Source organism: Trachemys scripta, chromosome 1 (genome assembly GCF_013100865.1).
Source record: "Trachemys scripta elegans isolate TJP31775 chromosome 1, CAS_Tse_1.0, whole genome shotgun sequence".
NCBI classification, from domain to species: domain Eukaryota; kingdom Metazoa; phylum Chordata; order Testudines; family Emydidae; genus Trachemys; species Trachemys scripta.
In genome coordinates this window covers 234,187,163-234,202,337 of record NC_048298.1, presented here as the reverse complement: position 1 = coordinate 234,202,337, position 15,175 = coordinate 234,187,163, and the positions used below count along the sequence as shown (strand labels likewise).

Below are 15,175 nucleotides of genomic sequence, written 5' to 3'. Positions count from 1 at the left end.
TGGTGAAATTTATGTCACTCAGGGGAGTGTTTTTTCACACCTATGAGCGACATACATTTTGCTGACATAAGTGGGGTAGTGTAGACATGGCCCTACGCTGAAAAAAAAAAAACTTTTTTTGACTTAAATCTAAAGGGTTTTTTTTTTTTTTTTTTAATCTTGCAATCTCTTTATACTACTTTCATGGATGACTGTGAATATAATTCACAAATTATATAGACTGGTACTTTATTTAAAATGTTGGTTTTCACAGAAACACAGATAACTAAATGACAACATGTTATGTTAATAATATATCTGGCCTGAGGCCATCATGTTAACTGTAAACATTTCTAGCTAATATTTATAAAACTCTGACAGGCAGATTAAAAATGTTGTGTATTGAATGGCAGGAGGCACCGATAGACATTAAAAAAATATCTCCATGTTGTTTTCACAGCCATTGCACATTATTTCTATGCCAACAGCTTCCTAAGATTGTCTCTTAAGAAAGAATGAATTTGTATTTAAAAAAAAAAAATAGATTTACATTTCAAAGCCCAAGTCACTGGTGAACTTGTGCTACAGCTATTGTTTCCCACTCTTGCTTGCTTGAAACACTGAACATTCTTTCTGGAAATTCCTCTTCCATTTTCAAAAACTCAGATGTTCACATTTGCTTAATGGCTTAAATTTGACTTTTGAGTTGATTTCAGCACTTTTTTCAATTTTTTTAAAAATAGTTTCTTTGCAGTCTCTTTGGCACAGAGAACATCACCAATACAGGCAATACCCACAACAACTCACCTTTCTAATGCATACCATAAGGCGACATAAAGGAATGAAAAAATCTGTTTGCAAAATTTGAGAAAAAAATTAAAAGAGGATTGTTGTGGGAGGCTACTGTGGCAGCATATGGGCCAAAAAATAATCAAAAGGGTCAATCATAAATATGCACTGCAAACAGAAAATGGAGCCACCAGTAATATATGGAACAGGAAGGTTATCTTAACAACACTTTAATTAAATCTCAATCCTTTGCTGAGCTGCAATTCTTATTTTGCTTTGGCACTGAAAATCTGACTTGTCTGATATCCTGTGTTGTGTTGTGAGGAGGAAGAGACACCAAGGACCTTCACCTGTACATTTTCTAAGCACTGGTTTTCACAGTGCATCAATCAGTCACAGGACCTGCACCCCAAAAATTTATACACTTTGAAATTGTATCCTACTCTTCCTGCCTTAGATTCTAAGGAGAACATTGTTTCTAGTAAAAATGCTGATGTTTTCACTAATTCATGAACACAAATATATTTGGTTACTTTCCTGTTCATAACCTCTCTAATCTCCTTCTTCCTATTGTGGTCTCTGAGGAGACCAAGTTCAGTGGAAAACACAATGGCTTGAGTAGTAAAGCCTAACTAAAAAACAATACTGTTTCAGGGCAATAAGGGATTTATGCTTATAAAACTTGGTAACTCTAATCTTATGGTTCTGTTCAGTTTAAAAAAAAAGGTTATTCACCTACAGTTATATCACAGAAGAGGAAAATATATTGTATCCTGAATGTGTAAATTATGGAAGAATTATGGAAAAAATACAATCTCACCCTCACTTAAGGAGGTTTGATTTGGAGAAGTTTGCTTTGAGGACAATATTATGTAATACAGGATTGACCTTTGTAGAAAGATCAGGCTGAGAAGCATCCCCCCATCCTGTTTCTAATTCATACAAGTTTATTAAATTAGGGGGTTTTTAATCATCAAATGAAACTAGCTAGGGGAGGGAAATTATTTTTTGAGCTCAGAAGAAAAGTAACTTACTTAAGTGCTAAATATTTTTCCTGTAGATTCTGCTACAGGCTTTTTTAAAGCTCTGCAGAAGGATGCAATTCCCCCCCTCTGCTTTAACCAGTAACACATATCCCTGAGATTTGTCTAGAGCACTCTTTCTTTGCGTAGGCTATAGAACATTCATACCATAAACAAATGTGCATGTGTACACACACACACAGTTTCAACTTCCTTACTTTGGTCAGAGACCCATGATCCATCTAAGGTAACCCTTCTACATTTCTCACCTGTGCTTGCTTCCCATATCAATAGGATAACAGAATCTCTCACCTGTACATCAGTTGGCACAAGCTAAAACATACATTTTCAAAAACAGCCTCGAAAGTTGCACCCATAATACTGGTTTAAAAATCAGGGTCAATGGATACGTTGGGCCAGATCCTTATCTGCACTCAGGCTGCTTTGCTCCACTCTAGTTGCACAAAGCTGCTATGAAGCCAGCTTAACCAGTCTCTTGAGGATGCTTTCTAATGCTGGGGGATCCTTGGATGTCATTCTACCATGATAATGGCTTTATGTCACTCCCTCCTGACCTCATACATGTAGTGAGGATGGATCGAGTGTCTTTATAGCCATGATCCCTGCTGCTGCTGGAACAACTCCTCGCAGTTGTGAGCAGCCAATGCAAATTAGAGGAGGTCTGAGGCTGCTCTAGGTTGCACTGGAGACTGGTCCAGCGGTAGGACATAATTTGGCTTCAAGTCACCATTGCACATGCAGCTCAACCGCAGCTCAGCAATTTCGCAAAGCCAATATGTCTACATTACACTTCAAGATTTAACCTAGCTTTGGTTAGCTTTGATGACTCTAGAGGTTTCTGGACAAAAAACATTTCATTGTTAAAGAAAAGGGAAAGGCATAGGTGTGACGTTGTGCAGTCTATATGGTTTTAAAAGAACATAATAAGAAGTGAATATAATGTAACTGGAATATGCTTCATGCAAAAGGTCTCTTGTAAGGTATCATTACAAAGCTTATAATCTACTGAGTGTGATCATCCTATTTGTATAAATGTATCACTCTTGTATCTGAAACTAGAAATATAAAATATAACTCTGAGGGCCTATTGTAATTATGCAAAGTGTGGGCCATTAATAGTGGTTTGGAATCTTGATGATTCCTATTAACCAGGACCATTGTCTGTAGATGGCTGTGTTTACCTGTTAGTCTTCCCTGTATACGTGTGTGCTGGCAAATGGGTAACGAAGTCTTGCAGTGACATGTGATCATGTCACCTGACCTGGAATCCATCTTTAACCTGGGTGCTTTTCCAGTGGGGGGGGGGGGGTGGAAACCCAGAGGGACAAAGGGTTCCCGCCTCATGCAAAAGATATATAAAGGGGTGGAAGAGAACAGAGGGAGAGAGGAGCCATCATGAAGAATCCCCTAGCTATCACCTGAGCTGGAACAAGATCTGTACCAGGGGAAAGAATTGTGCCCAGGCCTGGAAGGTGTCCAGTCTGAGAAAAAACTTACTGAAGCATCTCTGAGGGTGAGATTATCTGTGTTCAGTTTGATTAGACATAGATTTGCGCATTTTATTTTATTTTGCTTGGTGACTTACTTTGTTCTGTCTGTTACTACTTGGAACCACTTTAATCCTACTATCTGTATTTAATAAAATCACTTTCTACTTAGTAATTAACTCAGAGTATGTATTAATACCTGGAGGAGCAAACAGCTGTGCATACCTCTCTAACAATTTATGAGTTTACCCTGTATAAGCTTTATACAGGGTAAAACGGGTTTATTTGGGTTTAGACCCCATTGGGAGTTGGGCATCTGAGTGCTAGAGACAAGCACACTTCTGTGAGCTGTTTTCAGGTAAACTTGCAGCTTTGGGGCAAGTTATTCAGATCCTGGATCTGTGTTGGAGCAGACAGGAGTGTCTGGCTCAGCAAGACAGGGTACTGGAGTCCTGAGCTGGCAGGGAAAACAGAAGCAGGGGTAGTCTTGGTACGTCAGGTGGCAGCTCCCAAGGGGGTTTCTGTGATCCAGCCCGTCACAATAGGCTTCATTATTTCCAACTTTAAAAAGTGCAAGTTACATTTTTGGTGAGGATTATATAAGCAAAAAGGAAAAAAAATAAGCCGTTAACAGATACCAACTTTGGAGGTAAAAAATATTTTGAAGAACACAGCAAAAAAAAAAAAAAAGAGGTGGAGGAGAAAAATTCTTATTTTTTTCCAGTTTCCTAAGTTTAAAAATGCCTCCAGTTTCACAAAAGACAACAATAAAGAAAATAGATTTGCAGTCATTCCATTTTCCACCAATGAAATTTCACATTTTGGAAAGCTCTCTGTTGGCTCTAGGTTGCACTTTTCCAGGAAAAATATTATTCCTTGGAGATCATGATTAAGTTGTTCAACTTCCTTTCAAGAAATAAATGTAAATATCAGTCTCTTCAACAAAAGAGTTTTTTTTTTTTTCATTTTTATGTTAGAAAATCTGATATTTAAGGATCAGAAACTGGTTTCTTTCAGAAGGTTGTGTCTGACGTGGACAGAGCAAGTTGTATGAATAACTCTTTGAAAACAGTGAAATAGGAACCTCTATGGGTATTACACTTTGTGTGACCTCAGAGTAGGAACAACAAGAACATCCTCAATTACTACTTGAAAAGAGATTTTGAGGGAGTTGAGGTGAACAGGGCAGGTATTCAAACAAGATTTTCTCACTGTGCCACTGTTAATGATCTGTCTCACTGATGATAGTAAAATGCTGACATTCCTTGGTTCATTCTTCTCTCTTCTGTTCACCAATATAATTTAGTGCAAGCAGTTTGTCCAAATTATAGGTAAGTTTTTAAATGGAAAGTGAAAGGTTAGTTTTTCCAGTGTGTTTTAAAAATTGCCTTTTCATGATACAGGAATCAATGCAAACTCTGAGAACCTATACATTTAAGAGGCCCTTGGGTAAGTCAAATATTTCGGATTATTCAACCTATGCAAAAATGCAATGGGTTGCTGTCTTCTTTTTTCTTTTATTTTTTCCCAAAAACCTTTTTAGTTGAGATTTATTTTGTAAAATCAGGATGGTTTGGATCTGGGTTTTGTCTGAAACACCAAAGACTTTGGGAGTTACAGTGGACGTGGGTTTTTAATCATTCCTAAAAGAACAGTCCTTTAAAATCATTTTCAGCACTGACATTTCAGTGGAAGAAATATTGTTTGGAACTGTGATGCCAATCCTAGTATCAGACAGTTCTAGAGTGGCACCTACAGAAATGATGTGACATCACATCTATTTGGGGTGCCCATGGCAAAGCAGCAACGTAAGTAGCAGCAAAGTGGTAGTGACAGTTCTGACCCATATTTAGCATCTAAGTAAAACTGAACTAAAGCTAGTCTTAAAAAATGGAGAGATACATAGCCAGTTCAAACCTTAGTGTAAAACCATTAACAAATGGAATTAATACCAGAGATGAATGTGGAACAGAGATGTCTGCCAAGACCCATGTTAACGAGGAACGACCTAGAAGACAGCAATGGCCAAGACGGAGGTCGAAAATTTATTATATTTCTGTTAATGATTTAGTTGTTAGGGGAAATACATAAATGAGACTACTTGTTTCTCTGTGGTATTACAAAAAGCAAAGGTTACATTGCTTTTGGGGTTTTGTTTAAAGCCTATTGTAAAGGAGATAGAATTGTCTTTTGCCTTTTTGAGTAACCACAGCAAATCAGTTCATCGTCAAGCAGGACAATTTGTTTTCCTGAGCTGTATGAATAAGCCTCAAAACCTGGCTATGTGATTCAGACTTGGATATCTTTGTGTAACCCTTCTGCCCATCAGAGTTAGCAACAACAAGGGCCAGGTTCAGTATCTAGGGGTCCCTTTTCAATAACACAATGGAAAACCGGCTTGAGCCCCCATCCAGTGACCTGGGACAATTACATACTGCCGCCCCCAGGCGCCTCTAGGAGGCAATACTTCCCCTCGTGCAAGCACAGAGTCTGAGTGTAGCAAAAACCTCTTAATAAAGGAGGGAAACAATGTGGCATTATGTGGGGAAACATGACAAACAGGATTCATAACACAAACCATGAACAAAAGACCCACCCCCAAGTAAGCTTGTCAGTGTCCTTTTCCCCCTCAGGGTCTTAAGTCCAGCAACCCAACAGTCACCCCACCCACAGTTTGTGTCCTTGGTCAGTGCAACCCCAGAGTTCAGAAGTTCATCTGCAGAGTTCACCACCCAGACTGAGTGGAAGGAGGGGGAGGTATGGGGGCACCTTACGTGCTCCTCTGCTCAGGTCAACAGCCGATTGCCACACCTCTCCGCGGGGTTCTGCTGTAGTCTTAATCGCCAGCCGCATCACTCCACCAGCCATCCTGCTGGCCGCTCCTCTCTGCAAGCCATCCTGCTAGCCACTCATCAACTTGTCTTCAGGCCCTTCCCCTATTTAACACAGCTCTCAGTGATTTCAGCTGTTATTAGGGGGCCCTCAGTACTAGCACACTCAGAACCACTAACCCAAAGTATGTCTAATGCTTAGACCTAGTAATCAGTGATGTCAGCTCTGCAGCACCTAACAAGACTCCTAACTACACCATTAAGAGGTCCAGAGAGCCCATACTACCAGATACACATACCTATCCCCAGCCTCTCTCAATTCACTGGGCTTTGGAACCCATGTCCCTTGCCTAGCGAGTGCTACTTAGTTGAGGGCGAGTTCCTCCATCATAAAATGCCAAGTATAGTTCTACTGTCCTTGATTTAAATAACCAGGATAACACTACTTTATTACTCCTGCTCCAATAACAAAGAGACTGGGGATCCCATAGCAAACAAAGTGACCATTTGGGCAAACAGTGGGTGGGTGGGTGTGCCCATGCAAATGAGATCAGCCTCTGAAGTCCTTTTCCACAGCTCACCATCAGATCTTAGGGTAGAGCTCATTCTGACTCTGCTTACACTTGGATAGTCTCCCAATTTACAATTGTGCAAATTATTCATTCTGTTTATTCTGTGGTTTTGGATTTCTACAGGATCTGTCCTACAAGGACCGGCACTGGCATGAAACCTGTTTCCACTGCTTCCAATGCAAGAACTCATTGGTGGACAAACCTTTTGCTGCAAAAGAGGAGCATCTACTTTGTACTGAATGCTATTCCAATGAATACTCTTCCAAATGCAATGAGTGCAAGAAGACTATCATGCCAGGTTAGGATATACCACTTTCATTTGTCTGTACTTTAAAGGCCTGCCCCAAAGCCCACTGAAGTCATTGACAGTCTCTCAACTTCATTTCATTTTATATGGTTTAAAGGCCAGAAGGAACCATTTTCTGTATATCACAGGCTATTCATTTTCATCCCGATGCCCCTAGATTAAGCTCAAATACTTTAGTTATACTAAAGCATTTCAGTCCTCAGGAAATTAAAATATGTGCCACTGGGAAACAGCGGGAGAGAGGAAGGTGTCCAAATGCCAAGATTGCTGCAATGGCAGGAAACTGGATGAGACCAAAAAATAAAGGCTGGGTCAAATACCAAACTAACCCCAGCATCCCTTGTAACAAACATCTTTACAATACTGAATGTCCTAATTCATAATCTGATGGGCCAGTTGGGGATGTTATAACCTATGTTTTAAGTTACCCAGATCACCTAATTCACATAATAGATCTCCACACATCTATTATACAAATGAGATGGATTAATACAAAGAAAGGGGGAAAAGTAAGTTCAGTTCTATTTTTAATTCAATTTTTGATAAGCATTCACATCATGCCATAATCAATTTGTACACTATATATGAAAGTTTTATGCAGCCTGGACAGCCAAAATTCTTATACACCTTGTCTGTCTAGTTTTGTCTTTCTTTCTTGTACACCATCTTGACTGGCTGCTACCATTTGAAGAGCAACAGGGTGCTTTTAAAGTTTAACTTTTTACTTAAATAGCTAAATTGGGAGCTAAATGCTCCCAGTTTAGCTTTTTAACAAAATGTGAAAAAAGCAGCCAGGCTACCTCCAAAGTGCTGTTGAGTACTGAATCTGAAAAGATAGAACCGTTTCCCTTTCAAGCTCGGCTATCCAAGAAACAGCTGCCTCTCAACAGCCTAAAACTTGGGTATATGGTAACAGACCATTGAAACGTGCTCTGTAGTTTACAGTGCCATAGCATTCCATAACAATTTGAAGGCTTAAAAGGCCAGAGGTTGGGGCTGGGTCTAGAAATAGATAATGAAAACAGTTTTTACTCTTAAAATTCAGGAATCCATATACCCGCCTGGTAATGATCAGTGATATGATGTTATTCCAGCTGAATCCTTTCTGAATTGGCACTTTCATGTCAACCATGTAAAAATTGGCATGGGTGCCTCACAGGCCGTGACATAAAAATTGCAGGGGCTTGGGATATAAAATAGGATGTACAAATAGAAATCATGCAAATGTGTTTAAAAGCAGATGGCCAAAATTGCTCAGGGTTCCACATTTGCACTCTCTTTCCCCTTTTCAGGGGTATAGATACATTACTTGTGTTTTATTAGTTGAGAAGTATAGCTAATTGTGTCATTTTTAATTGTGAGACGGAGTGTTCATGAACATTATTTTAATTTAGTCATCTCCTAGTGTTTGGTGTGCTCCATTTATTTTAAGCTTACAATCCAGAGAGGAACTCAATTAACCAAACATTTTGCAACCACATCCCTGCCTAATGTATGCAGCTAAAGCCATCATCACACTCGGCAATCAGGCTGCTCTACACCAGTGTTTTTCAAAGTTCAAGTCGGTCGCGGCATGTAAGGCACTGGGTCACTCTGGTCAGAACCGGGACGTTAAAAGTCCTGTCGGCGGTGCTGCCCAGCCAAGGCAGGCTAGTGCCTACCTTTTCCAATACCACGCAATGCCCCAGAAGCAGCCAGCAGTGGGTCTGGCTTCTAGGCAGGGGGGGCCACGGGGCTCTGTGCGCTGCCCCTGCCCTGACGCCCTCCTGCTCCCCACCCCTGCCCCAAGCCTCCCCAAACCCAGAGCCCCTCCTGTACCTCCTGCAGATGTGGTCGATGTGGTTCAAAAAATATTGGAATTGGAAAAGGTTCAGAAAAGGGCAACAAAAATGATTAGGGGTATAGAACAGCCTCCGTATGAGGAGCGATTAATAAGACTGGGACGTATCAGCTTGGAAAAGAGACGGCTAAGGGGGAATATGATTGAGGTCTATAAAATCATGACTGATGTGGAGAAAGTAAATAAGGAAGTGTTATTTACTCCTTCTCATTACACAAGAACTAGGGGTCACCAAATGAAATTAATAGGCAGCAATATTAAAACAAATAAAAGGAAGTATTTCTTCACACAACGCACAGTCAACCTGTGGAACTCCTTGCAAGAGGATGTTGTGAAGGCCAAGACTATAACAGGCTTCAAAAAAGAACTAGATAAATTCATGGAGGGTAGGTCCATCAATGGCTATTAACCAGGATGGGCAGGGATGGTGTCCCTAGCCTCTGTTTGCCAGAAGCTGGGAATGGGCACTGGGATGGATCACTCGATGATTACCTGTTCTGTTCATTCCCTCTGAAGCACCTGGCATTGGCCACTGTTGGAAGCCGGGATACTGGGCTAGATGGACCTTTGGTCTGACCCAGTATGGCCGTTCTTATGTTCTTATGTAAAAGGGTCAGGGACTAACATAACTGGCATTTCCATCAGACTCGTCCTTGTGCTTGTATCTGAGGCACAAACACAAGGCAGAAACTAAATGAAGAAGTAACTGTACGACTTTAATAAAAGGTGTGGAACAGAGCGAAGGTAAGGCTAATACTGCAGATTTCACAAGAATTCCTAATGAATGAATTCTCACAGTGACATCTGAAGGAAGCCTGAGGCTTTCCGTAGCTACTCCTCTCTCTCCTTAGAATAACTCGTACACTCTGGAAACTTCCTCTATGAACAACATCCAACTCCTTGCTATGCTAACTAATCACTACACAGGTTCTAGCCATCAGTAGAACCAATTCAAAATTACAATGGTTAAAACTGCTATAACTGTCAGCATGAAGGACTTCATTTTGTGCTTTGATCTCATGACAGGTACACGCAAGATGGAGTATAAGGGCAACAGCTGGCATGAGACCTGCTTTATCTGCCATCGTTGTCAACAACCAATTGGAACAAAGAGCTTCATCCCCAAAGATAATCAAAACTTCTGCGTACCCTGCTATGAAAAGCAGTTTGCCATGCAGTGTGTCCAGTGTAAGAAGGTATTATTCTTAATTTATGTATCTCAAATTTACAAATTTGTCATACCTACTAAATTGGTGGAGGGTTTTTTGTTTTTCTGTGTGTGAGATAAATTGTTATGAAAACAATGATAAAATCAACTGACCTTAGGATATGCAGTACAACTTTAGGGTCCAATCCTGCAAACCCTTATTAACAAGCTCAATGCTTATTACCATGAGATGTTTCCTACAAGGGGATGACATCTTTAGCTCTGAGTGTGGGAAAGGCATGCAGCATGAAATTTTCAAATTAAAGCACTCAGCAGTGATCCAACCCAGCTCCCACTGAAATCAATAATATTTTCCCATTGACTTAAACAGGAGTTGAGTTAGGCTAATGCTGAGTCCTTTTGGAAATTCCAGCCATAAAGATCAAGAGGAAAAAAGAAAGAGTTGCCATGTTTATAGCATATATTTTCTGAAATCAACATTTCTGAAGTCATTACTCAGTTATAGGTCACAGGCGTTTGCAGGATCAGGTCAATTATTTGCACAACATATTTCCTACAATTCATACACCATCATTCTTAGTGAATTAGAATTAAAAAATACCAGAGGAAGAAATAAATGAATGACTTAATCCTGCAACTCAAAGTCTTGTGGCTGATTCCTTGCTAACATAATTTAGTATCACTGACTTCAGTGGGATGGTTTGAATGACTCGTTATGTGATGGATGTCCGGGACTGGGTCAAAGAGATGCAAGCAAAGGAGAAGAGATACATTTTCAGCAGAGATTTGAAATTAAATGGTCTGTTGATGAGGAGGAAAAATAAAAGGAGGCTGTTTCAGACAGCAGAAGCTGCAGAGATAAATTATTTCACCACCAGGGATGGGATTATGTGAGAGCATGGAAAGGAGGCCAATGCTGAGGTGAGCACAAGGAAAGGAGTAGAGGAAAACATGGTAATGAACCAGGATGGTGTAAGGGTTTTATATACAAAGAGGACAATTTTGAGCAAGATTACAAGATGAAAAGGGAGCAAATGAGTTGTTTAAAGATGAGACTTTGCATAATTGGGCACGACAATCCCAAACCAAGGCTTCCCTCTCAAGGTCAGTTCCTGCCAGTAAGCATCAATGTTATTCCTGGTTTTAAAAAGAAGTCATCCTCAGTAAGAAGGTGACCTCACAAAACCTCTTTTATTCTTGAAAAAAAAAAACCCACAAACCACAGGCTATCACTACAGGAGGTGTAACTTACCGGGAGCAGCCCTGGCACAAGGAGTGCTTTGTTTGTACTGGATGCAAGAAGCAGTTGTCTGGACAGCGCTTTACCTCCCGGGATGAGTTTGCATATTGCCTCAGCTGCTTCTGCAATCTCTATGCCAAAAAGTGTGCTGGATGCACCAACCCCATCAGTGGTAGGTGTCTTACTACCATGATCTTCAGAAATGTAGAAGCAATTAATTTTAAAAATATTTGTTAGAAATGCAGTGGTCAGGTTAATTTAAGAGACCCAACAAATATCCCAGTCATATCATATCCTGAATTTGAGCACTTTTATTTGTGCAATCTTTGGAGTCTTGGAAAAATTGGAATGAGTCCTTACTTTGAATTTTTCTCCTTTTCATTTGATCTCCAGGGAACATGTAGACATATCCTAAAACAGCTATGCATACCGTATAACATACATACCCCATATGGTATTCAACCTACTTTTATTTCTGAGACACTACTGTATTCACCAACAATAGTTTCCCTCCCAATAGAAAGTACATTTAATTATGTCTCATATTTGACTGCAATGGGGTTTTCCTGATTTTCAAGATAGGTGCTTAGAAATCACAAGGCTTTGAGGCACTGCCCTTCAATATAAAAATATTAAAGAGAACAATTATATAGTGCTGTATGACTAAGCATAAAAATATCACCCTTCAAGTGAGGTGATCAGTGCTTTAGACATGTGAGTTATACAGTCCAAGACTGAGGTTCTGAGCCACAACTCATTGTCTGTCTGCTTACACCTCTCCTGCCATTAGTAATAGTCCACTTTGGATGGCACACTTAGCACTTCTTTGTCATCATGGAAATTCAACATTTTCTGTCTATCTTAATGCTGCAATCTCCCCCTTTGAGCTTTTTGATACTTCACTTCCCTCTAGAGTGACCAGATATCCCGATTTTTGGGTCTTTTTCTTATATAGGCTCCTATTACCCCCCACCCCTGTCCCGCTTTTTCACACTTGCTGTCTGGTCACCCTACTTCCCTCCCAACTGTCCAAAATACTCTTGCCAAAATCATCTCTCACGTGTCAATTCAATCACGTTGCACACATCCTTTCAGTCTCTTCACTGGCTGGGACTGTACTGCCCCTCGGCAACAGGTTCAAACAGCTTGTTCTTGCAACACATAACTCATATTGAAATCTGGGCCCTTGTCCCCTTTCACCTTCCTCCAAACTTCTGCTTCACCAATGAGGCCATCCTCAATGGCCCCTTCACCTCTTTCTCTCAAATATTTTTGCACTTTCTTCCCATGCTTCCACTTTCTTGACACACCCTCCTCAAAACTATCAAACCATTGCCTTCGCTCTACTCAGGTCACTCAATCCCAGTTCTGCAACGTTACCTTCACAATTGAGCAAGTTAACATTAAAAAATTTTTTTAAAAGACCCTAATCTTTCAAGACATATGTATCCCTGTACTGAATAACCATGTTATCTTATTTCTTTAACCCGTATCTTTCCTCTCTGTTCTGACTCCTTGGTGTACATTATAGCCCATTTCTCTGTCAAATCCATCAGTTAAGGCTCAAGTTCATCACTTAAGGTCCAGTTCCTATTCACACTGAGTAGCATGAAGATTAAAGGCTGCTCTATGCTAGAAAATTACATCAAACCAGCAATGCCATTCAGGGATGTGAAAAATCCACACCCTTGAGTAACATAGTTAAGCTGACCTAAATCCCCATGTAGACAGCACTAGGTCAATAGAAGAATTCTTCCATTCATCTAGCTATTGCCTCTCTGGGAGGTGGATTATCTACGCCAATGGGACAACCCCTCCTGTTGACAAAGGAAGTGTCTACACTGAAGCTCTACAGAAGTGCAGCTGTAGTGTTTTAATTGTAGATAATCCCTAGGATACTACTCACCACATGTAAGGATGGCAAAATTAGACTAAAACAAAGCAGGAATGGAATTCTCTGTCACAAAGTGTCTTTCATTGCCTTATATCCGATATCAGTAGGAGTCCCCAAATAGCTTTCTTACACTAAGCCACCTGATGACTGGTACTCTATTGTTTTTCCTTATTACTTTTGGTTTTTAAATAGGACTCGGAGGAACCAAGTATATCTCCTTTGAAGAACGGCAGTGGCATAATGACTGCTTTAACTGTAAGAAGTGTTCTCTTTCATTAGTGGGCCGCGGCTTCCTCACAGAAAGGGATGACATCCTTTGCCCCGAGTGTGGGAAAGATATTTAAAGTTTAAAACAAGGAGGAAAGCAGAGTTGTGCTTGCAATACATATTTTTTGAAACATGCGATGTTGTGTACTAGCTTTAGTCAACCATATGAAGACTTTACTCTTCTGTGTTTCTCAGTACCGTTCACACCACGTAACCTTTTTTTCCTCCAGACTGTCTAAATCCAAAGGCGGATTGGGAGGGGGGCAACAAATGATCTCAGAATCTCTAGATGGGTTGTTGATGGTTAAGAATTTACACAGTTAATCAAGATAAGTGCAAGACTTGATATATGAAATGTTTTGACTGTTATTGACATTTTCTTTTCTTCACCTAATATTTGAATTTACAAACCTTAGTCTTTAAGAGAGTGATATGTTTGAAGGATTACAATGACTATGTGCTATAACTTCATAGATAGAGATTCAGGGTGAAATCTTGACCCACTGAAGTAAATGCAAAACTCCATTTGACTTCAGTAGGCCAGGAATTCAAGCCTAGTGTTCTTGGAATGTGTAATTGCAGTGTGCTGTCAAGTGTGTAGAAAGATGAGAATGTAGCATGTGTATCGGTGTTAAACGATCTGTGCCATGCCTTAACTAGGAAAAAATGATTAATCAATCATTTAAGCGGGAGTGTTCGGTAACAAATATTTTATTGCATGACTAGATGATCATTGTGTGAAATACAAATTCTGTTGTCAGTATCAATTGAAACTACACTGCATAGTGTATTTCTTAAAATAATAAAATCATTTAATAAATTCAATTTTTTTGTGATTTTGATTTTTTTATTACTTTTAATGTGTCAACATTTTCTAAAGTAGAGTGTGTGTAGAACGCTTCCAAAGTTTAAAAAAAAATACAACATAAACCATATAAATACAACCCACTTCCCCAAAGTACCGGTAATACTGAATTTGCAAGGTTCTGATAATTATTCTCAAATTGACGCACCAAAATAGCAGGTAATCTCCCATTGATTCCAATGGGAGGAAGACTCTCCAAACAGAAATGAATAGTAACTAAAATGTGCAAAAAGACCAAAGAAATATCACCCACTACAATAATTAATGTATGCTCAATTGCTGTATTTAAAAACTGGTAAAAAGTATTCTTCTGAAAATAAAGTTTTAACATCAACTACAATTTGAGGTAGTTGGTCAATTTAGAATCCATATGGCCTTATATAAAAATGCTGACCATGTCCAAAACATTGTGTGATTTTATGGGTAAAACACAGCAATTGGAGAGAAAAAATGTGTCTGATCACCAACTATTGGAGATATTTGCTACTAGCAGTCACAGATGGGCCACATGCCACAGTAGGCAGTCTCATCAGATCATACCTTCCATAAACTTATCAGGCTCAGTCTTGAAGTCAGTTAGGCTGTTCCAGAACTTTACTCCTTTATTGGTTAGAAACCTTCATCTAGTTTCAAGACTAAACTTTTTGATGGCCAGTTTATATCCATTTGTTCTTGTGTCAACACTGGTGCTTAACTTAAATAACTCCTCCCCCGTATTTATCCCTCTGATGTATTTATAGAGAATAATCATATCTCTCCTCAGCCTTCTTTTGGTTAGGTTAAACAAGCCGAGCTCGAGTCTCCTCTCATAAGGTTACTTTTCCATTCCTCTGATCATCCTAGTAGCCCTTCCCTACCCCTGTTCAGTTTTAATTCATCTTTCTAAAACAGTG

The 15,175-nt window shown here is 39.7% G+C and overlaps 1 protein-coding gene across 5 annotated transcripts in view; it reads left to right on the top strand.

The window, feature by feature from the left end:
* Positions 1-14,242, top strand: part of FHL2 (four and a half LIM domains 2) — a 52,016-nt gene extending 37,774 nt beyond the window's left edge. For 4 of the 5 annotated variants that reach the window (XM_034758044.1, XM_034758047.1, XM_034758045.1 and 1 more), the window contains 4 exons: positions 6,825-6,999; positions 9,875-10,044; positions 11,242-11,428; positions 13,343-14,242. In XM_034758044.1, coding sequence (XP_034613935.1) covers positions 6,825-6,999; positions 9,875-10,044; positions 11,242-11,428; positions 13,343-13,494 — 684 coding nt within the window. In that variant the 3' untranslated portion in view covers positions 13,495-14,242. Of the gene's footprint in view, positions 1-6,814; positions 7,000-9,874; positions 10,045-11,241; positions 11,429-13,342 lie in introns of all 5 variants that reach the window. The other variant, XM_034758048.1, reaches the window with a different exon arrangement.
* Positions 14,243-15,175: the final 933 nt, after the last annotated feature.